Raw genomic sequence first — 24769 nt, 5'->3', positions numbered from 1 at the left:
AGTGTTAATTTAGATTGTTCTAATACGCGCTAATATTCAAGTTTTCTTCTTTCAACAGAACTTTTTTCTAAGATGTCACCACTCACAGTGGTCACAGACATTATCTTCTACTTTACGTAATTATTTTGAACAGCCAACTTATTCCCATAAATGTTTGGGCATATCCATTTCAGGGGTAAAACTGTTAGCACATGAAAAATGTTACTGCCTCTTCTTTTGAGAAACAAGCAAATCAAGGCTTATGTTTTTGGCATAGTTTCAATATGGATACATTTATGATAAATAATGTACAAATAATATACTGGGATGACCTCTATATTCTGGTACCTAATATTCAGGATCAGTTTCCTTTTTTTTTTTTTTTTTTTTTTTTTGAGACAGAGTCTAGCACTGTTGCCCAGGCTGGAGTGCAGTGGCACTATCTCAGCTCACTGCAACCTCTGCCTTCCAGGTTCAAGCGATTCTCCTGCCTCAGCCTCCCAAATAGCTGGGATTACAGGCGCCCGCCACCACGCCCAGCTAATTTTTTGTATTTTTAGTAGAGATGGGGTTTCACTATGCTGTCCAGGCTGGTCTTGAACGCCTGACCTCGTGATCCACCCACCTCAGCCTCCCAAAGTGCTGGGTTTACAGGTGTGAGCCACTGCGCCCGGCCTCAATTTCCTAATTTTTAAAGTGAAGTTGGAGCTGAGTTTTTGAAAAGTAGCTTGTTCTTTTGGGAAAAACCCTCCTGGAGTTGTTAGTTCAATAACTTTAATTTCATATAATTCAACTGAAAGGTATCCATTATATGGAAGAAAACAATTGCTTTAGATCTTTAAACATTGGAAACAGGATGTTATTTCCCTTGCAGTCAAACTTCTCAGCTTCTGAAATTCGTTTTCAATTGTTAGATATTCTCAGGAACTCTTTGTGGCTCATTGTATTATTTTGAGGGTCCTTCCTCACATGAGGTTTGACTCTAAAGATCTCTATAAATGTTTCTCAGATAAGCCTATATTCTTAAAATAAATAAAAAGTTTACATCAAGCTTCAACTATAATTAGAAAATAAGCATCCATGTTTATGCATAAAGGACTAATCTCCCCAAATATCCTTAACTAATGTTTTAGTTTTAGGAAAGAAAATAGTGCCCTTGAAATTAATTCGATGATACAATTTTTTATGAAGTTACATAAATGTTAAACTTACATAATTAAGATGAGGCCACCTACAGGAAAGCTAAACCTCCAGCCACTTCCTTTTTTAAATGTTTATTTCATCTTTCTCTAAGAAATCTCAGTTAAAGCTAAACAGAAACTGATGTGAGGACAAAAGAAAATACCTACTTACAAAATATCTGAACATAAACTTTCTTTCCTTCAGAAATACCAGCTCTAAGCAGAAGACACATTAAAAGCAAGTACTGTAAAGAAAGAAAACTTATCTCCCATAAGGAAAAAAGAAGAAAATCTCATTGAGATTGTGCTGCAGGCTGTCCATTGTTAGATGGTAGCCCTCAGAGCAGTTCCTTCACAGAAAGTTTTGTGGGGTTAAAAACTCAAGCAGGCAACCTACCGAGCACACAGAGCTTTATTGTAGAGCACTTTATTACGCAACTATGTTACCAAGAGCAATAATGTGTGCAAGGCAGCCCATTTCTTAGCAAAACTGATGCCAATAAACTAAAGAAAGGTTCTGAAGCATATATGAATGGGTAAAGTTTTTTCTTACAATACTACATTTAGAAAGAGTCAAGCCATGCAATGCTTTACAGCTTTAGATTTCAATGCATTTTAAAGCAAAACAAAACCTCGCAGACTTCAGAAGCTGTGCTCTAGGGACAAGGTCACATTTTTGCTCCTGTCCCTCATGAGCTCTGGGAGAAGCACTGCTCCTGTGCAGATCCCTAGAGAGAGGCTTTCAGAGGCTGCCTGCTGCCACTCAGCCAGAACAGGAAACTTCCCTCATCGTCTTTCTCACAAGCCAAGTTAAATTCACAGATAAAATGTGGCACTTTTAAAATGTTCCATGATAGTGTTAGGGATAGCAATTCAATTCATTTTGGAATTCCCTGGAGAACCAAAGTCCTTTTTTTCCAAGTTGAATCTGATAATAAACATTTAGCTTCATGGTATTTTCCCTTTTTGGATATCAGGTTGCTTCTCCACACAAGTTGGGAAGGAGACAAACTATTTTATTCTTTAGACACTGGAAAATACTTTGCAATTGGGCTCTGGCTGCTTAATGAAGATTAAGACTTTTAAAGATAGGAAAGCTTTTTGAAGATCACAAAACGAGCGGCATTTCAGTATTTTTTGGCATCACCATAGCAACTATCAAAAATGAATTTGAAATATATGTTTACTTTTAATCTACCATTACGTGGGTAATTTTAAGTGAACAAATATTGCCCATTAAAAACCCTGGGGAAAAAAACAATTATAAATTTATACTTAATTCCTGAAAATGTTATGCCATTTAAAATAGGAAAGAATGCTGAAATTTGATTAGACTTGAATAATATATCAGCATGTAAGCTCAAGGTTAGTGTATAACCAGTGAAATGCTTAAAAATAATTTTTATATTCCTCTAAATACAAGACTTGGGAGAAAACAAGATACTGCCTAGGTGTAATAAATACTGAAAGCTTGTCCAGAGAGAATCTTTTTCCAATATTTTGCTGCCCATGATCATAACACTAAATTGAGTACGAAATATTAATGCTTCTCATTTGCATGTCATCATGGTTAGCTCCATTTTAGAAGGAAAACATGGTTAAGTTCTGACACATCAAAGACTCTGTTAGTCAGTGAGCTGCTGGAGTTACAGTTATTAATGACTGAGTGACTAGAAGGAGTTAATCAGCACCGAGGTGCATGTTCTGAGACTGAGCAGATGGTGTGAAAATACATCGGATTTTATTATTGTAATTCTAATATACAAACACACTGACAGAATAACAGTTCTTAAGGAAGGAGCCAGAAATAGGATAAGCTTTTCTTTTAAATCTCTGGCATTTTATTAATTGAAATTAGGTATGAACGCTGCTTGAGTCCACACGCGGGCCCTTTAATACACGGGCGCGAGGCAGGAAATGAGGAGGGGGCGGCGGGAGGCAGGGGAAGAGGTGCCATGCTGCCATGCTCAGCCGCGCAGCCTAGAGCCGCATGTGGAAAGACGGCGAAGGGGGAGGGTACTCACCGGGGTGTTGGACTGCTCTGTCAGCTTTTGCTCCCACATCTTTAAACGTCTTTCTCGTTCTTTAAGCTCCTGCTCCTTAAAGCTGAGATCACGCTCTAGTTTCTTTAGCCTCTCAAGAGTTGCCTCAATTTCGCACCTGCACGGGGATAGCTGGTGTAAGTCTCAACTTTACTTAAGAGACATCAAGCGCTTAGTGGGTCCATCAGAATGCTAATCAAAGTAAAAGACACATGCTGGTGCTTTAAAATCAACCAGGAAACTGCCGAAGGAGAAGGAATCTTTCATGTCCTTAAATATCAAAGGTAGTTTCTAGCTTGGAAAAATAAGCTCCAAATATTTCAACAAAGTGTTGAAGGGCCACTGGGGTGCAGCATAACCTATGGAGCTGGTGTCCTGGTACAGCCATTTAGTAAATGCTTACATTTATCTAGCTTTTTACAGTTCGTAAGTGATGTTATATATGATCTCATCTTATTCCCATAACGGTCCCAAGAAACAGGTATTAATCTCATAGTATAGGTGGGAAAATGATATTCAGGTTAGGTGGTCAACAACACACCATCAGTAAGTGGTTGAGATGACACTTTAGGCTACACATTGGCTGAGTAACCCAAGCAATCAATTGACTAACCTGTCTCAGTTTCCTTGGTTGAAAGGGGTGGTGGTTATAGTACATTAGGGTTCTCCTACCTGCCTGATCCTTAGACTTACATAGGCAACTTGTTTTTTTAAAAAAAACACGCCAGAACCCAGCAAAACATGGATTTCTAGGACCCTTCCTTAGAGCTCATGAGTCAGTAGGCCTGGGTGGGACCCTGGAATTTTCATTATTTTATAAAAGACCCGAGTAATTTTTACAATCAAGCAAGTGTAGAAAACCCTGGGCCAGATGAACGCTAAGGTTCCTTTTAATTCTAATAATTTTTAAAGGAAGTTATCCCCTTTGTGCCTATAGGCCAACCAACCTCACCACTTGGAACCATGTGCCATGTTACAGAAATCTGTTCTTCACAGAAAGTGGAACTGGTACCATGGCTCAGCACAAATGTTTTTCTCCTTTAGGGCTGTTGCAATGTTTAAGTCTAAATCTATGTTTTGAAAACTGGAAGCTCTTTCCCTTGAGTTTCTGAAAAGCCTTTAAGTAAGCCACAATACTGAGAGAATGAGGGAGAGGGAGAGGGAAGTCAAGGCTAGAGAAGGCACTGGAGAGAAGGATGCAGAAGATGGGAACTGGGTGACTATTGCAGAATAGCTGCTGGGTGCTGCCAGCTACTGCTTCCAGGTGCCACTGAGGCAATCCTGTGTTGTGATGGCATAATCATGATTGAGACGCTGACTATGGAAGGTAGAAGCCCCCACATCTAAGTTAATGAATATATGTAACCAAAGTCTGCCTTTTTCTTTCTAGGGAGAATAAGAGTAAGTGAACAGTTTACTCTTACTGGAACATTCCAATGCTCTTACAGATAATAACTAAGTGAATGAAAACAAAAAGTTCAGGCATTCACTGGCAAAATCCAACTCTGAACAGGTATGGAGGTGGGTCTGGATTTGGCTCAACATTTCACTTCCCTACTCGTCTGAAATGCACCTCAGAGCAAGGGAGGCAGCAATCAGGTGTAAGTAGCTTCTGCTGCACTGCCCACAAATATCAACAGCCTGTGCCTTTTACTGGTGCCATCTGAAAAATCATAAAAGGCTATAAGTCCCATTACTGTCCCTAAAGAAGGCAGTGAATCAGCAATCTTTCAGAATTATGACTGTACCATAAAATCCAAATTTTATCCCTGATATTTCTGACAAAAATATTATGCCTATGCACGTAAACAAAGTTTTTATTTTTCAATGGAGGACTGAGGGGAAAAAAACGTGAAAAACCTTAGGGTAAATTTTTGTCACAAAAAAAGAAAAGAGTGAGCCATCTTCAGTCACTGAGGCGGTCAGAAGGCAGCAAGGAGGTGATGGAGCTGGGTGCCCTCAGTGTGCGATGGCAGAGGCCTGGGGACAGCATCTACACAGCGCTTCTGCCGACCCAGTCCCCACACCCCTGCCAGTGAGACAGATATCACTGATGTTCTTTTAGACCAGGGTAAATGGCCACTACATTCTATTTCACTTGTAATTTAAGCCAAAGATGCATCTCAAGTTCCAGCTTTGAGAGCCTACTGCGATTTTGAGCACTTCCAGAAAACAGATCAAGAGTTAAATGGACGGAAAGCTGTGACACAGAAACAAACACCGAGTAAATCTCCTTCCTCAATCTCTCTCTCAGGCTCAGCTTTCCAACAGCACTCCCAACACTGCAGAGTCAAATCGTGTGTGAGGTTATATGCCATTAGAGATGTAACCCCAACCCGGAGATGACAAAAAAAACAGCTGCTCCCTTGGTTTTTTTTGGTGCATTGTTTTGCATCAAATGCATTTGTTGATATATTTATATAAACTTCTTGTTCTAAAAATATAGTTTAAATGTCTTAGTTGATGAAAATTATGGTCTTCTTGTAAGTCAAATCCAATCAAGGTCACTGTCAACTAGTATCAATTTTCCATATGCCAAAAACAGGCAATGAACTGTAATTATCTTCTTTCATCAGACAGAAACTTACTTTGAAATAAAAGGTCAATTTGTAAAAAGAGTGATATAGAATATATATTACATGATAAATGTATAATCTGTTTATTAAATGTGTTATATATTACATGATTTGTGCTAACATTGCACAAATTGCAAAGGTTACATTTTTGATCTCTGGTTTTTTGTTTTTAAGAACGCACGTCATGGTGAGAGTACTTTGGTCACCACGGGAAACACAACCAACCAAGTGTTTTGCCAAGAGACACAGATCAGAACGCGCATCACAACACTGCATGGCTCATTCAGTGCAGGTTGCCACAGGTCTACAGTCACATGGTTAATGAAAATCCAAAACAGGACCAACAGGATGACACCTTTTCTGTTCTTAATGCTCATTGCCATTATTGCTAGTAAGTCAATGGGAGGAGAAATAAGCTGAAGATCTGATGACTGAGGAAAAGTCTGACACTAGATTTTGTTCCTATCATTTATTAGGTCAAAGGAAAGAACACAGTTTATGTGGTTTTTAATAATGTAGTTTTAAAAAGAATTTCAGAATAACCATTCAGTTTTCTAAAAATACAAGTTGCATCTGGTCTATATGTAGAGGAAGCTCTGCCAGAAAATAATCATTTGCCAGAAACACCACAGCAGGATTGGAATCAGGCTGCACTGTGATCACGGTGACTCTAATTTACTAAAACACTCTTTGGACACTAGTCATGTGGTTTCAGACACTAGATAAAAGTTGGGGGGAAAGGGGAGTAGTCTGAATGTGTTGTCTTTTGAAATGTTGAGATTATCTGATAAAAACATATAATTCTTTTCAGCAGTTTACATATTGAGTTAGACACCTTAATAACCTAAAATGATCATGCCCTGTAATATTTCTCTTAGCTAAAAAGGAATTCAGTCAAGTGAATATTGCATGCTAATAAGAAGACAGCACGACAACGGCCACAAGTCTAGTAACCGCACTGTACAGCATGGGTGCAAGGGCAGGCCTGTGCTACCAGACCACCTGGGTTCTGTTACTGTATTCTGTACTGGGTTCTGTTCTCAGTTCTGTATGATTTTGAGCAAGTTACTCAATTTACCTTTGCATCTGTGATATAATTTAGGGTTGCTATGGGGATTAAAAAAGAAAATCTAAATGAAGTACAAGCATCTGGTAAGAACCTAATAAGTGACAACTGTGTTTATTATTAAAATTACTATTACAGTCCTGTTTTTAACCAATTGCCTGCTTCAGTGAAAACAGCTCTACTGCTTCTCAAACTGTGGTTTACTGGTTCAGGTCAAGATATATATTCTCTCTCCAGCTCTCAGAACAGGATTAACAGTTCCTGAAAGATGAGGAGGGCCCCTTAGGCAACTGTATGCCTTTTACTAAAATACTTCACTGTCTTGTATCTCCTTTTCCCCCCGTTCTCAATCATCAATTTTATTTCCCTCACTTTCATCTTCAAGCATTTTAAAAATTGAATTTATCATCCAACTAGTCCATGTTTAATGTGGAAGAAGTAGGGAATAAAGATACACAAATTAAAAACACTCTCTATAATCCCATTACCCAGTGATAACACTGACTTTTTGATACTTTTCTCTGTGTACATATACACAATAATATATATTTATTTTATAAAAAATAGAAACATTCTAAACAAACTAGACTGTAGGGTCTACTTTGAAATCATTTATCAGATCTGTGATTTTAGGAATGACCATATTCTGTATATGGAGTTACCATCATTTTAAATTTATTTTAATTCTCTGTTTATTGCACTTTATACCATTTCTGGTTTACCCTTTTCAGTGATGTTTTGCTGAATAAGTGTCCCTACATTTTTGCACAGCCTTCTCATTTCTTTTCTTTCTTTTTTTTTTTGAGTAGGATCTCACTCTGTAGCCCAGGATGGAGTGTCGTGGCCAGATCTCGGCTCAATGCAGCTTTGACCTCCCCAGCTCAAGTGATCCTCCCACCTCAGCCTCCCGAGTAACTGGGACCACAGGTTAGAGTCACAATGCCCAGCTAATTTTTAAATTGTGAGTAGAGATGAGGTCTACGTTGCTCAGGCTAGTCTTGAACTTCTGGGCTCAAGCAATCTTTCACCTCGGCCTCCCAAAGTGTTGGGATTACAGGTGTGAGCTACCACGCCTGGCCTTGTTGACATACTTTAAAAGACTCCCTATCTTGATATTAAAATCTTACTAATCCCTTCGGTAATAGATCAAATAGCATTTTCTCCAAAATCCTTTTACTATGTCCTTGGACTAGATCAGATTTCATAGCTGTATGCTCTCAGACATCTAGTATATTTCTCTGTCATAATACTTGTCAAAATAGAAATGCGATAGTTTTGAATATATTTAATAGTTTAACATTGGACACTTGGGCTGGAGAGCTCCACATGCCCTGGGACTCTTGTGCTCATCGCTACAGCCCAGTACCCGAATGGCAACAGTCGTTCTCACACCAGCAGAAGTTCAATGAATGGATAATGAATGAATGAACATAAGAAGTACTTTTGTCATGGCAAACATACATATTTATATTCTCTTGTATAATATCACAATCTCTTTTTATATTATTACCACCATGGTAATTTTCTCTCTTGCTTCCCCAAATATTTACGGAGCAAATGCTGTGTTCAAGGCACATTTTGATGCTGTGAGTGATGAACAAACGTGATTGTCTGCCTCTCTTATATTTCAGCCCGTGAGACACACATTAAACAACTAACTGCCGAATTACTTCTTTTTTTTTGAGACGGAGTCTTGCTGTATCGCCCAGGCTGGAGTGCAGTGGCGCGATCTCAGCTCTCTGCAACCTCTGCCTCCCGGGTTCATGCCATTCTCCTGCCTCAGCCTCCCAAGTAGCTGGGACTACAGGCACCCGCCACCATGCCTGGCTAATGTTTTGTATTTTTAGTAGAGATGGGGTTTCACCGTGTTAGCCAGTATGGTCTCGATCTCCTGACGTGATCCACCTGCCTTGGCCTACCAAAGTGCTGGGATTACAGGCGTGAGCCACTGTGCCTGGCCCGAATTACTTCTTAATTCCAATAACAGCAAAGCCTATGAAGGAGATGCTCTCAGAGCACATAAAGTGGAACCTGATCTGGGGTCAGGAAGTGTTTCCCTGCAGACGTGTTATTCAACTGCTATGTGAATGCTGAACAGGAGTTAAGGTGGGGTGTGACGGCAGGCGTGGTACACAGCTGAAATGGGATAAGCTTCAAAGAGAGGAAACTGCTTGTAAAGATCCTGAACAGGGGAGAAATACGCATCTGTTGAGGGACTGAAAGCCAGAAATTAAGGGGAGCATGATCTTCTTAAGCTGACACTGGTGAGGCCACAGTAAGGAGGGTCTGGTGAGTCTTCTTAAGTATTCTGGTCCTTTTCATTTCTTGAGAATGATTCTTGCTCTGTCACCAGGCTGGGCTTGAACTCCTGGGCTCAAGTAATCCACCAGCCTTGGCCTCCTGAAGTGCTGGGATCACAGGCATGAGCCACTGTGCCAAGTATTCTGGTCTTTGTCTTAAGAGTAATGGGAACTCATATATGGATTTTAAAGGAGAATGATCTGATGACATGTATACTGATCTCTTACTGCAAAAAAATATTACTTAAATGTTTTGTTTTGTTAATTATCTCAGCCCAGAAAAAAGTCCCTTATACCTAGACTTGAGCTCACTGTATAATTTTTGTATCCCTAAATAAAAATTCATTTCCCTCACTAGCCCTAGATAGATATTTCAAAGGAATAAAAATAAATAAGGTTATTGTAAAACAACAAACAGAAAGCCCAAAGAAGTATCTAGTAACAGGAGTAAACAACGCAGTAATTTTCAAAGTGCATGCAGTATTCATTTGGCATCAGCAGATGGCGTAAGGCGTCATGTTACTGCCCACGGCTATCAGGAGCAGAGATGAAGTTACCTAAATCTCCGCTGAGTCAGGGGGGGGAATAATGTCAGCTTCCAAACATGCTATTTATAGTCATGCATCATGTGACCTGGCTCAAATGTTTCATCCTGGGTTTACTCTTCCACTCATGCAATACAATTTTCTCATTACTAAATTTATTTAACAAGCTTTAATAGGATTTATGATATCAAGTTTTCTTTTAAGAGTATTTTTGATGTCTCCCTATCCCCCTTCACTAGCAGACACACACTGCTCAGCGAATTTCAAGGTAAACAGTATTCTTGTTTCTTACACAACAGAGGACAAAGCTTCCTAACAAAGTAAACACAGAGAAATGTCTGGTAACCATCTTTTGTCTCAGAAGACAGGATTTCAATTTTTTTTTTTTTTGAGACGGAGTTTCACTCTTGTCGCTCAGGCTGGAGTGCAATGGCATGATCTCGGCTCACTGCAACCTCTGCCTCCAGGTTCAAGTGATTCTCCTGCCTCAGCCTCCTGAGTAGCTGGGATTACAGGCATGTGCCACCACACCTGGCTAATTTTTTGTATTTTTAGTAGAGACAGGGTTTCTCCATGTTGGTCAAGGTGGTCTCAAACTCCTGACCTCAGGTGATCTGCCTGCCTTGGCCTCCCAAAGAGCTGGGATTACAGGCGTGAGCCACCGCGACCGGCCTCAATATTCTTTTCAAATACTTACACAAGGCAACAAGCTTGGAGAAACACTATTTCTTGCTTATGAAATGCAGGACTTATAAGAGTTCCAAAATCATAAAAAAAACCTTTTCTTTTTCCCTAAGCTATGGTCAGAAATCAGGACTATCATTCAGATCTCTGGTTCACTTCTTCATTGAGACGAGTGATGGTCTTTGAAAGCCAGACGCTGTGGCCTGCTGTTGGGGCTACCCACCTCCACTCCGCCTTGTTGTGTAGGAATGAGTTACACTTGTCAGGAAGGCTCGTGTCATTTGACATGGACTCCAGGATTGAAATGATTTGCTTGAATGATGGCCGTTTCTGAAGAAGAGAAAATAAGTAATCATTCGCTGGGACTTAGGAGATATTTAAGAGAAAACGTAGATACTACAAGCATAGTAATAAACTCAACCCACCATAACAAAACATGATACAATGTCCTGATGTAGTTATTTTACAATCATCAGATCACTCAGGTTTAGGGAGCTCTATTCTTTATTTTCGGTGAACTATTCACAAGGAGAGATTCAGATGCTGTTCTCTATCATGTGGCCTAAGGTTGGGATAATTCATGTTTTTTGTCCAGGAAGAGAGAAAACTAATTCTCTCTTTTAGTTATGATTAAGAACTCCTAAAAGGAAACAGTGAAGTCCTTTAAAAATCTCCGTGATAAAGCCAGTAAAAAGTTAACAGTAGACTGTGTGTGGTGGGATGTTAGTGTTCACTGTAAAATTCTTTCCACTTTTATGTTTGAACATTTTTATGATAAAGCGTTGGGGGGAAATCTACCTATCAATCTATTGGAACTAATAAAATTTTCCAAATTGGTTTGTCAGAAAAAAAAATTCAGGTACTATGCTGATTACCTGGGTGAGGAAATAATCTGTACTCCAAACCTCCATGACACACAATTTACCTATATAACAAACGTGGCCATGTGCCCCTGAACCTAAAAGTAAAGTAAAAACAAGAAAAAACCCCAATTTTAAAGCCATCATAACTTCACTGTTCTCAATATTTATTTTCTGTTATAATTAGCTTTAGTGCTAAGACACTGTAAGGTACTGTTCACTAGAAATGAGCAGTGGTTAAGTGTGTTTCTTGAGCTGGCAGTAACTATTCTAGTCTATCTCTTTAGACTCTAGCCAAGGTTGAGACAAAAGGTTAAAACAAAAAGAGAAAGATAATAAAAAGGATGATGCACATTCTCTCTTCATCATGCCTCGTAATTACGCCATTACTGAACAAATTATAGTTGCAGCAATTAAAACATGCATTTTAATTTAAGAGCACAAAAACAAGAAGAAACAATGTTGAGGTGGCTTGCTCTCAGGATTTAAGTGCTTCCTACATTACTAAGAAAAGCAATTTTTCCATTTCTCAGAAATATAAAAACCTAGGATATATAATGAGTTCTGCCATTATTATTCTCTTTCAAGGGCCCTTGTGTGCATGTGTGTGCCTGTGTCTTTCCTTGAAGAGGGCATACATAGATAAATGTTACTGATATATATTAAGCCTTCTAATAAGCAAAGAGGAAAATGCCCTAAGTAGGAAGCTTGAAAAATGTTCTATTTATCTTCTTTAACTTTGTCCTCCTCTTAATTTCTCCCAGCATGTATCGGGTTTTAAAATGATTTTTTTTTTTTTTTAAGACAGAGTCTTGCTCTGTTGCCCAGGCTGGAATGCAGTGGTGTGATCATAGCTCACTGCAGCCTCGACCACCTGGGCTCACCAATTGTCCTGCCTCAGCCTCCCAAGTAGCGGGGACTAAAGGTGTTTGCCACCATGGCCAGCTAATTTTTTAGTTTTTTATACAGAGGGGTCTCGCCATCTTGCCCAAGCTGGTCTCAAACTCCTTGTCCCAAGTGATCTTCCTGCCTCAGCCTCCTAAAGTGATGGGATTACAGGCATGAGCCACTGTGCCTGGCCTGAAAAATGTTTTAATCATTTGCATAAGAACTAATTATATAATAAAGGATTTTCATTTTGCAAGGAAAAGCAGCAGGAAGAGCTAATGAATTTTTAAAGAATAATTTCCCTACATTTAATCATTCTTAAAATAAGGTGAAACTCTTCTGTAATTGGATGACCAGCATCCCTAGAAAAGATTTAATTTTATAGTCAGAACCTACTCTTGGATAGAGGTTATCAAAGTGAACATTTAAGAGGTGATAACAATATAGATTTTTGTGGTAATAATATTCTATGAGTATTCTGGTTACAGAATACAACACTTTGTCTAGGATCTTATATAAATTCCTCTGAAGCGGATTAGGTTCCTTTTAGGCATCACATAGGATTTGCTTATTCAAAAAAAAAAAAAAAAAAAAAAACTGGGACCATTTGTGAAGCATCTACATACATTATTTCTCTATTTGTTATCTTCATTTTATAGGTAAGGACCACAAGTCTCAGAAGAGTAGGAAGTGCCCAGCATCACACAGGAAGCAAGTTACAGAACCAAGGGCTCTGTTCGTAAACTCTTCAACATCTTTTATCACATAAGGGTAAGATACTACTTCCTATTGAACTTATGACTTCAACTTACTATTATTATTTTTGGAGACGGCGTCTTGCTCCATTGCCCAGGCAGGAGTGCAGTGGTGCAATCTCGGCTCAGTGCAACCTCTGCCTCCCAGGTTCAAGTGATTCTCCTGTCTCAGACTCCCAAGTAGCTGGGACTACAGGAACGCGCCACCATGCCCAGCTAATCTTTTGTATTTTAGTAGAGACGGGGTTTCACTGTGTTGCCTGGCTGGTGTCCAACTCCTGAGCTCAGGCAATCTGCCTGTCTTGGCCTCCCAAAGTGCTAGGATTACAGACGTGAGCCACTGCACCAGACCAACCTATTTTTTTCCCTATTTAGAAATGTCATTTTAGGACCTGAACCAATACCCACCTTTCCTTTTTTTCTCCTTCTCTTCAATAAAATATTTTGAGCACCTGTTGTAAGCCACTAGAAGGACTTGACATTTACCTAATATCAGCTTTCTCTTGCATACATCACCACCCCGCCCCCGACCCTCATTGCAAAAGAACAGCAGTTCTATAGGTGGGCTGAATATTTTAATCTAGATGTTAATACTCTAAAAATTTAAGGACTTAAAAAAAAAAAAAAAGAAAGTACTTTAACTATTGCTCTACATATGTGCATAGGACTGGCACTAACTTCTGGTTGAATTGCTACGTATTTCTAGCCAGAAAATGGATGTACCACTCAGGAAATTTACTGTGGTCTGGCTACTTCAGGCAACAACAAATTTGGCATCCACTTTCCAAATTGATGTAATGTGCAATAGGCAAATACATGTAACAATTACCTCTACACCCTTATAAAGCTTGCCGTCCATCTAGGAAGAAAATATGTCTTTAAAAATACAGCTGTACCAGGTAAGGCCCAGACTGTGGTTTAGGAAAAGTGCTAAGCCTGGGGTGGGATAAATAGAATAACCAAGGAAGACTTGATGATGAAGTATTCAGAAGAGAAAGAAAAGAAGGAAGAGAACTTGTTTGGGAATGAAAGTATGTAAGGTGTGTCTAGAGGAGATCAGCAGTGGGAGAGTTGGAAATGTGGGCCGTGGCCAGGTATATAACCAAATCAAATACAGGGGACATGTCACTGTTTAATCAGAATAAAATGACATGAATTTAGAAAATAAAAATCAATCTTAAACTTCCTTTATACTTCATGTGGCTGGAATGCAAGATTTCTTTGGTCCTAAAGAAGGGTTAGCTTACTACATTTAAAGACATGCCAGCTGCACAGCTTCAAGACTGGGCCTAATGTTCTTGTTGTGTAAGGTGGATGTACCATAAATGTACATTCTTAGAATTTTAATTAATGTGGTACTGAGTGCTCAATTAAGAAACTCAAAATTTGCTTTGCATACTGAAATATAATCACAATTATAGAGATCTAGTTGCAATAATCAAATTCAATGCAAATAATTTCAGGCAAAATTTCTATTTATGTATCAGAGAGAAACATATGTCCAAAATGACTTCTACATCACAATGGACATATAACTAGTAAGAAGGGTAGGGAAGGGGTAGTATGATACCATTTTAACAGTATAAAATAAATGTTTTAAAGCAAGCTTGAAAATACGTGCTTATAGTTTCTACTGAATTAGTTGCAAAGTGTAGGCATTTCTCTTAATGCTTAAAAATCCCCATTCTACAAAATCATGTACTAAAAATTATAGGATCTAAACAGGAGTAGGGCAGACCATTCAAAAACCATGCAACTGTGTCATCAAATACTAATAAAAAGAACAACAATCCTAAATAAAATACTAACACAGTTTAAAAAGATTATTCTTTAGTAAAAATAATACTAGGAATATCTAGGACTCTACTTAAAAAAAAGGGTAAGGGAAGTCTAAAGACCAGGAGTGAAAGCAAAGATTTTGCAACATGTACGCAGCACAGTTTGTTGCTGGGAGAACCAACAACAAATTCTTCCAAGTTTAAGCCAAGCCAAGCCAAGAAGGAGCACGTGGAGTGAACAGGCTTCATAGCACTGGTCCCTTGCTGCCTTGTTGGCTGCATTATTACACTTTGTGCTCAGTGCAGAACAATGTGTTGGGAAACATTATGAACCATCAACATGAATTCTGTGTTATACTAACATAGTCCCCAGTCTCCATTCTCACCAATTGCTTCTGAGTTATTCCCATTAAAGAAACATATTGTAGAAGAACAGAGTATATTTTATGGCCATTCTTCTTGGGGGTCAGATTGGAACAGGGTTTACATTCAGTAAGAAATTTGATTCTTTAGTCTTTCTTTTTAGTCTGTTTAAAAGATCAGTTTTAATACCTCTATTTCCACAAAAAACTGGACAAATTTAAACTATAAAATTTTTGTTCCTTTCTTGAGTGTAACTGCTCTCTTATTCTAATCTTTAATCTGTGAGAATATTTTTTATTTTTTATTTATTTTTATTATTTATTTATTTATTTGGTTTTTTTTTTGAGACAGAGTCTCGCTCTGTCACCCAGGCTGGAGTGCAGTGGCACAATCTTGGCTCACTGCAAGCTCCGCCTCCCGGGTTCATGCCATTCTCCTGCCTCAGCCTCCCAAGTAGCTGGGACTACAGGTGCCCGCCACCACGCCCGGCTAATTTTTTGTATTTTTAGTAGAGGTGGGGTTTCACTGTGTTAGCCAGGATGGTCTCGATCTCCTGACCTCATGATCCGCCTGCCTCTGCCTCCCAAAGTGCTGGGATTACAGGCGTGAGCCACCGCACCCAGCCTATTTTTTAACTCATTATGGAAAATTCCAAAATATACAAAAGTAGAGATAACAATATAATGAACCTCTATATATTATCACTCAGCTTCAAAAATTATCATGGCCAATCCATTTTAATCTATACCATCATCCATTTCCCTTCACTTTGTTTTGAAGCAAATCCAAGACTAGCCTATCATTTCATCTGTAAACATTTCCATATGTATGCGAGAGTCTTTTAAAATGATCTTTGCAGGGAAAGGATATGGGCCATTCATGGTCAAATGTGATAACCACATGAAAGCCTAAGCTTTGGAATTTCTCCAACTCTATTGTGGAGCTCAAAAACATCACTGAAGCTGGACAGGCAGTACATATCAAGATGCTCTAGAAGTGCTACTTTTGTCTGCTCTTTGGCTAGAAAAGCAAAATAGTGCAGTGGTTAAGAGCAGGGACTGTGCCAGACCTAGTTCATGTCCAGCCCTACTACCTACTAGCTGTGTGGCCTTGAGCTCATGATGTAACCTCTGTATGTCTTGGTTCTTCATCTGTTAAATGAGGATAATTGAAGCATCTATTTCATAGAGATATTCTGAGGAATAAATGAGTTAACATACATAAAGTGTTTGGAACAGTGCCTGGCATATTCTAAGTACTGTGTCTTAGCCATCTCAATAGCATATAGGTGCAATAGTTATTACTAAAAATTAAAAACAAAATAATAAAATTATTTATACTGAATTCAGAATGTCAAAGCGTGCTATGAGAATGAGTTAATAATGAGTCTCTAGAGATCAAGATTAAGCAGATGTCAACAGAAAACCTTAACAGTCAATCTGGGGCTCATAGGAGCATCAATCCAGCTTTGCTTTGTAATGAATTTTATTACCGTAAGTTTTAAAAACTGAAAGCCAAACAAGAGAAATTTCAGAATTCTAAACAATAACAAAAATACATATGTATACCTTGGCATCAGCTTCCCAACACTGATGTAACAGTTCAGCAAAACTTCTGGGGCAACTGCTTGGAATGGTTAATCTCTACAATAGAGAGAGGGGAAACAAAACAAAACAAAACACAGGGATTTATTCATTAATGTCAGCAAACACCGTATCTGAAGGGTCATAATAGAGTTAATTTAAGAACATAAGGCATGAAATTTAAAGCTTCCATTGATTAATATGTGACAAGTGACAATTTATGTTTAGATCTGTAATCTCTGAAGACTCATACTTTTTCTTGAAAGGGAACTGTAGTGAACGGAGAAGTCAGGTTCAGTACAACTAATGCAACAAAACATAAAATATCTAAACAGAACTACAGTAGGAGGGGGCAAGTTGGAACTTAAATATTAAATATAAAACCATATGTCACTGTATGTTTATAGGCAACTTGCGATATATGTAAATAGGCCAGGTAACTAGAAACCAGTTTAGCTTTGGCAGTAGGTATACAACTCTGAAAACATCTGAGCACAGATCACAGAGATAATTTTAAAAACTCTGCATTTCTCAGTGGTAAATAAGACATTCTGAACGTATGACTGATTACGGCTTTGTTTTGGTCAAACCCATATACTTTAAGGACCCGATACAACAAAAATTATAATGTGAGGATGGTCCTGTTCTAACATCCTACAGTGGTGCTTCTCATAGAACTTGTGGTGCCTCTATTCCACAGAAGCATTTTGTGTTTGTTTTAGAGACTGGTGGGTTGCAACCGACTTTTAAGTATAACAGGTCAGGAATGCTAGACAATTCAATATACCATACTATCCTGCATAACCAGGAACTCCCCTGTATCCCACAAAATTTCAAATGCCCCATTTACATTCATGTAAGTAAAACAAGCAAACAATGAAGTTTATAATTTTCTGGGCCTAGAATCTAACTCTAACTTACAAATAAACACAAAGTATTCTTTTGAACAGTTTTAAGATACACTGAACGCTGCAGAATGCATCTACCAAATAAAATAAATCAAAGGCTTATTGATTCTTGCACGATTCATAACTTTATCATGATCTCTGACATAACAACAACAGTGCTACTCCCAGTACTGGAGTCGTTAATACAATAACAACAACAGTGCTACTCCCAGTACTGGAGTCGTTAATACAACCCAACTCCATCCGGGTGCATTTGTAGCTGCTGAGTTCTATTTATCCCCTAAAACTGTTCCAAAATCTCCTCTGGTGTGGTCATGCTTGAGCATTTGTACACTGGAAAACATCTTTCATTTATTTCTCTTTTATATTACAGTTACAGCATTATGTTAACTTACAATATAATGTGTGTAGGTAGTTGTGTTACCTTTGAATTTCACCTCAAGGGAGTGTAAGGGGTTGTTAACATAGTTGTTATAAAATGAGCATTGGGTGTGATGGAGTTGAGAACTGCTGTAATAAGTATTAAGACTTATTCCACAGTTTTGTTTGCCAAAGAAGTTTTGCAAATAAAAAACTTAAAACTGAACTTGGCTGGATTTGGGGGAGGCTATGAGAAGCTAGAAACATAGTTGCCTTGACAAGAAAACTGACAACCTGTATTCTGAATTACAGATAATCCTAAAATCAAAACAAAGTTGAAAAACAAAACAACTCTCTCCAAACTAAAGGCCATGCTAAGCACTTTCAAACTTCTAGTCCTGTGATTTCACAGAATAGGACAAGATGTATTAAACTGTACTATTATTTTACTGTAAACTGCAGACCTTTTGATGAAGGTTAAAAAAAATTCAGGTGTTTACTTTTTTAAATATAAAATGGTTGGGGGCTGGGAATTAATAAAAGTAGACTATAATTCCAATTATGCACTTGAATGTACTCTGTAACTAAAAATAATGAGTTTTCGTCAAGGGTAACATTTTTCAGTACAACTTTGTCTCAACATTTTCCTGAGAACTGAATGTGAGCTGGCTGAATATGGAGGATGATCATTTCGGTGATCTTTTCTTACTGAAAAACTGTTTAGATACCACATCGAAGTCATTACACAAGGAAACACAATTATTTTAAATAATCTGACATGGCCAAATATCAGTTAAATCTAGACTCAGACACTTTATGCAGTGGATTATTTTGGTGCGTTAAAAAGTACTTTAAAATAGAATTCAAAGTATTTAAGTCCTGATTACATAACTGTGGGCATTCCTAATACATGAAAACATTCTGAAATAACCAGATCTTAGCACCAGGTTTGCAATACTACTTAAAACTTAAATATTTTTAAATAAAAGTTTCAAATTAAAATATTTCCCAATCACTAAATTAGGCATGACATTTTAAAAAGAGCATATTCATTTTTGCACCATTTTCTACATAAGATGTAAAATTTTTTTTAAGTCAAGTTTTTATCTTTTTCTAAAGTATAGTCAAGAACAGTGGATTAAGTGTTATGAAGATTTCTGTTAGTCAAATAGTTTTGTTATTTAGAACAAACACATATGTAAGAATTTAAGTATTTATAAAAATAGAAATTATGCTACCAGAACATTCTGAATGATCACTGATTGAGTACCATGGAAATGACAAAAGCAAATATATCTATCTGTTCCATTTAAAAAATTTATGAGTAATGCCCTCTTAATTTCGTGCCTTCTATAAAGGTTCATTGTTTACTTTGTAAAGTTTAGCAGTGCTTTATGAATCTAGTTTTAATAGGATTTAATATTAGAAATATGACTGTTTAAACATCTTATTTTATTATTAAGGGATTAGAAGCAAAGATCTTCAGATATAATTTTTAGAAAGTATTGATTTTTCTATAGATGCAAAAAGTAATCTTAAATGGTGAAAATGAATAAGGTCTATTGTCTGGGTAAGAGTAATGCGCCAATCTCAATTCCCTGGTCTTGACAGTATACTACAGACATGTAAGATTTCACCAGTGAGGGAAGCTGGGTGAAGAGTACACAAATTTCTTTAGTTTTTGTTAATTTAAAAAACTTTTTTGGCCGGGCACGTTGGCTCATGCCTGTAATCCCAGCACTTTGGGAGGCCGAGGCAGGTGGATCACTTGAGGTCAGGAGTTCAAGACCAGCCTGGCCAATATGGTGAAACCCCATTTCTACTAAAAATAAAAAAACTTTTTTGAGTCAGGGTGTCACTCTGTCACCCAGGCTGGAGTGCAGGGGTGTGATAATGGTGGCAGCCTTGACCTCCCGGACTCAAGGGATCCTCCTACCTCAGTCTCCCCAGTAGATGGGACTACAGGTATGCACAACCACACCCAGCTAATTTTTTGATTCTTTGTAATATTTTTGCAAACTCCTGTGAATCTATAATTATTTGAAAATAAAAAGTTAAAAAAAAGACAACTCTAATACTTGGATATAGATATTATAGATGACTAGATAACATTGAAAATGTCTTCCTGAACACTTGAACATGTCTTTCTTTATTTAAATGAGGCCTGTTAAAAATACGACTTTCTCTTTTCAACCCATAACCCAAAATATTCAATAGTAAAAATACAGTAAAAGAATTAGAAGTTGAAGGGATTTTGTAAATTATGTTTAAGTCAAAGCCTCAATTTTGTTATGAAATGAAATAAACCCTTGTGAATTATCTTTATGCTATGTCAACAGAATTTATTTTGGAAATGGATACCTCCATTTGTGAGGTGAAATGAAGATACCTTCTTAAATGATGATGTTGAAACTTACATTGAAACTTAATTTCCATATTTTTGACAAATAAATATTGTACAGAATGAGAATAGCAGATAAATATCCTTGTAATACCCAATTTTACTGAAGTTCATTAGAAAGTTGAGAAAATGTATTTCACCATGTAGGCTTTTTTCAACTAACTATTATATTTAATGAATACAGTGTGGGAAGTATTTGAGTAGTCTTCATCAGTTATTAGCTGATCATCAGAACATATCATGAATAAAATAGTAAACTCTACTTTCTGGGATCTCTGGGGAGAAAAAAGACTGCTTCTGCATGTATAATGTTGAAGAGGTTCTGAAGGTTATTCATGGGTGATTCCAATCCTCAAGTCAACTATCCAGGCAGCTTCTAAATTCATTTTTTTCTTCAGCTTTAAAAATCCTTCACGGATACTCCAATGTTTTAAAAAGTGCTTTAAATTTATATCTATTCTGCCACCCTTTAGATATTATTTAAAAATATTAATTATTCTGTCTTATACATATTTGGAGGGTCCAGTTAGCTAAAAAAACAAAAACAAAACGAAAAAAAAAAAAAACAACCTTTCTCCTAGTTTATCTTGGAATAGTGCAGAGGGAAAAGATTACACTGAATGTTTTGGTTCCAGAGTCTACACAAGGTCAGTAATTTTCTTTGCTTTCATTTGTAAACCCAGAACCAGATCTCTAACCATCTTACTGGCGAAAGAAATACAACAGAAACAAGTGTTTCCTCATATGACGACAATATCAGTCATCCTGTGTGTAAGATCTTATTTAATAGCACATGAGGAATTACTATCACTTTTAATTAAAACAGAACAGCTCCTGTGAAACAATGAGTAAGGCACATTCTTGCATATAACTCCTTTTCATTTCTTAAATTGGCAGCTCTTTCCCATCAGTTTCAGCTATCATCAACATTTCATCCACTCCCAATGAATCAGGAGGAAAAATTATATGGTAACTCTGGATTATGTGATCTAAAAGATGGAAACTTGGTTTCTCCTAGTCAATAGCAGCTTTTTGATTAATCTAGTTTGTTCCTGCATTCACCTGGGAAGCAGATGAATCTAATTCTTTTAGAGCATTAAAAGGGAATCTTTTTATATATTCACCTTTTTGCAAATTATTTTATTCTAAGGTTGCAGTCTTACCCTTTGTGGAGAGCACAGATCAGATTTGGAAATGAAGAAGTTTTGTGAAATAAAGTAGTTTTGCATTGCAAAGACAACTGCTTGCTTCCATTACATGATCTAAGTTCTCATAATACCTTGATATTGGATGCTTCATCCTTATGCTGAGAATTTCCATGGCTGTGCGTTTCAGTCACAATTTTAAACCTTTCAAAATGTAGTTGCTCTCTTTGATATGAATGTACCATGTTCTCTGATGTAGGCTCATAGGTCCAACTAACTGAAAGCCTCAATTTGTGGGAAGAAGAGAAGCGAGGCTGGGGACACAGCACAAACGGTGTTTACGCCACTGAAGTTCTTTTGAAATGGAAAGGCTCTGCATGAAGAAGCGAACAGTTATGCCACTGCCTCGCCAATTCCAGTGAGGAGCTCATCTTCAATGTAGTGTTCAACGTAGGTGGCAAAACTGTAATTTTTCCCTTTTTTGAAACTATTTTTTCTTCTTTTATTTTTGAAATTCTCATCTAAGCGACAGTTTCTTGTACTATAGTGACTCCTGCTGGGAGAGGTAAGTTGAAGTAGCTGAAGGTCTCTTACAGATATATCAACTCCCGGCCAGTAAAAAAGATGTCCTAAACGCAGGAGATGGAGTTAAACTGTTCCCCTACCTTGGACGCAATGGCTTCTTTCATCACTAAGAACAAACCCCTAGGTTTTACAATTGAGACTGAGAAACTAGTACAGTACTTGTACAATTTTTGATCTACAGCATCACGACGTGAAGCTGCAACAATTAGATGTAAAGGGTCCATTCATGAGGAATAACATCACTTTGACCCTTTGTGTTAGCTCCTACTGCTAATCTTTCCATAAGCGTGAACTTACTTTCAATTTGAAGAAGATGAAAAAGTCTTTTGCAAAACCCCAATACTGTTTTCTGATCTATGTACCTGAATGGAGAAACGTAGTCTTACCTCGTTTTTTTCCACTACAAGCCAAGCTACTTGTAATCCTTCCAAACCTTTAAAGGGGACCTCCCTTGTTAGCATCTCCCAGAGAACCTGGAACAAAAAGAAAATGGAATTTTTATTCTTGTACTTTATATTTTTTGGTACATATTACTGAAACTTTATCTAACATGTAATTGTATCTAATTACCAGACACAACCAACCCCAACTGTAGAAACTTGGGCAAAACAATTAAGCACACAACTTCTTCCATATATTAAATACTTTTTACGTTCTTTTTTATAAAGAAAAAACCTGGTTTAGAAATTAGGACATCTAGAGCCAGACTTAAAATTTTATGAAACCAATGGGCCTGACTGATTTAATGTCATCTCATAAATTATCAGAATTTTTATGTTCTCACAAATTAGATTGTGTATTTTGTTAGTTAAAACTCTTTCTACCTTCAATTTCTGATACATTTGTCTAGGAAATAATAACTGGGAATTCAACAATATTTTAAAAGGTTCAATAATGGTCTCATCAAAAATAACTGAGCCCCAAATCCAAATCACTGGCTAACCTACCTACCCCACAATGGTAGATACTTGCAAAATTGTAATATTTAGATTTTACATGTTACATTTTAGATTTTGGAGAAATCTCCCGCAAAATGAGTCGGTCTAAGGGATCTATTTTCATCTACCTACAATATAATCTATTATACCATACTCTAAGATGTAATAAACACTTTCTATACATATAAGCTGACTACGTGAAAGTGAGCTTATGTGTGTGTTCATCTTTGTGCAGTTCTTGAGATCAGTATGATTATTAAATCTGAGTGGAATGCCCAAAGAAAGCAAATTGATGCTAGGAATACTGCTGATTTTGGGTTCTCTTGAAACACTGAGTAATGGAGATTTGTATACTATGTTACTTTTCCCTGTTTATACAAATGGAGTTCAAAAATGTGAGTCTACCAATACTCTGTAAAGTGCAAAAACAATTCTAGTTTTATCAGTAATAGTCCTAATAATAAAAACCACCACCGCTTATTGAGTACTTATTATATTCCAGATGCCCTTTTCATATATTACCATGATTAATAGCAATCCTACTGGATACATCTTACCCTTATTTTATAGGTGAGGTAACTATTTAAAAAGTTAAAAAAAAAAACTTGCCCAAAGACAGTCGGTTATCCAGTGACAGAGCCAGACTATGAACCTGCTGGCTCACCCCAAAGGTCAGGCTCTTGACTCCTTTTAATGTGAGTGAAGGGAAAGTGACAGTACTAGAGAGAATGCGACAGGCCCCGTCTTAGGTATGGCGCCCTGGGAGAAGCAGGAAGAGAACCAGTGGCTTCGACTCAGATTTCCCTTGTTTTAAAAACAAAAGCTCATTTCTAATAGGAACGTAGATGGAGCACACATACTCTAGTCAAGCAAATCATAGAAACCTTTCACTCCATATCCACTATTTCCTCAGCCAGTGCTCAGTCTCATTTCAACCATAACACAGTAAATGAATTCTGGCTAATACGAAGATAATTAGCAGGAAAATCAGGGAAATTGGCAGATGCTGCTCAAGCAGGAGAAAAAAAATTCACTGAAGCCTCTTTGGGCTTTTAATCAAGTGTGTAAGGTACTCCTTTAGAGGAGCTACTGAATAATTCTATTTGAGTCACACAAGTGATTAGGAAAAGGTAAGGGGCATCCCACAAGGGGACAATTCTAGTGAACACCACACGTAAAGGAAGGGTGACAGAACAGGTATGCAATCACCCTGACCTACACAGGGAGGGAGGCTGGGCAGCAAGAGGGCTGAGCAGGAAATGGAGCCCCTCATTTGGCTGCAATTACCACTCCACAGGGGGCTAGGGCTGGGGAGGGGAAAAGATATGAAGGGCAAGTAAATTAATGGATGTGGCATTCCTAAGGAGAATGGGAACAGGGAGTTAGCCTCCAATAAATCAAACGCTCCAGACCCCCAAACGCACAGATGAGCAGTGCCTCTTCTGAGTTTGGCCTGCAGGTATGATACACGCCATGTACATGTGTGCACACATGCACAGACTGAATTTTGTGAAGTAAATTGCAAATCCAAGAGTTTGGGGGGACAACACCAGAAAAACATTTACGTCATTCTTGATTCCAAAATATTCTGCTGGAAAATGTCCAAAATCTAATAAAATTTAAGTTATATTTCTCTGAGAGCTCTAACCATGAAAAATATAAAGAAAAAAATAAGCCAATTTCATTTGACTCCCTCTGTGTCTCTGAAGAGCTACTACAGCTGAGGGAGTTACTTGATGGATGTAAAAGTGTCTGAGGTGGCGTCATTAGCTGCTATGTCCTGAAGCCCAAATGAGGTCTTTAGTTTAATTCCAGTATCAGCATATCTCATG

General features: G+C 37.7%; 1 protein-coding gene and 1 long non-coding RNA gene across 6 annotated transcripts in view; one reads left to right on the top strand and one right to left on the bottom strand.

Annotated features, from left to right (window-relative positions):
• LOC129143420 (uncharacterized) overlaps nt 1-23422 on the top strand; it is an 84768-nt gene extending 61346 nt beyond the window's left edge. The window contains exons 3-7 of the long non-coding RNA XR_008546843.2: nt 4593-4715; nt 5953-6169; nt 7654-7771; nt 12781-12892; nt 21674-23422. This is a non-coding gene — a long non-coding RNA (uncharacterized LOC129143420). The remainder of the gene's footprint in view (nt 1-4592; nt 4716-5952; nt 6170-7653; nt 7772-12780; nt 12893-21673) is intronic.
• Nucleotides 1-24769, bottom strand: part of MAP3K20 (mitogen-activated protein kinase kinase kinase 20) — a 191822-nt gene that overhangs the window by 47006 nt on the left and 120047 nt on the right. For all 5 annotated transcript variants that reach the window (XM_003309428.7, XM_016950053.4, XM_054679948.2 and 2 more), the window contains 4 exons: nt 22386-22472; nt 16586-16660; nt 10597-10703; nt 3185-3320 (listed from right to left, as the gene is read on the bottom strand). In XM_003309428.7, coding sequence (XP_003309476.3) covers nt 3185-3320; nt 10597-10703; nt 16586-16660; nt 22386-22472 — 405 coding nt within the window. The remainder of the gene's footprint in view (nt 1-3184; nt 3321-10596; nt 10704-16585; nt 16661-22385; nt 22473-24769) is intronic.

The sequence above is a fragment of the Pan troglodytes genome, chromosome 13 (genome assembly GCF_028858775.2).
Source record: "Pan troglodytes isolate AG18354 chromosome 13, NHGRI_mPanTro3-v2.0_pri, whole genome shotgun sequence".
Lineage (NCBI taxonomy): Eukaryota > Metazoa > Chordata > Mammalia > Primates > Hominidae > Pan > Pan troglodytes.
The sequence above is the reverse complement of the archived record's forward strand: the minus strand, read 5'-3'. Positions and strand labels throughout refer to the sequence as shown.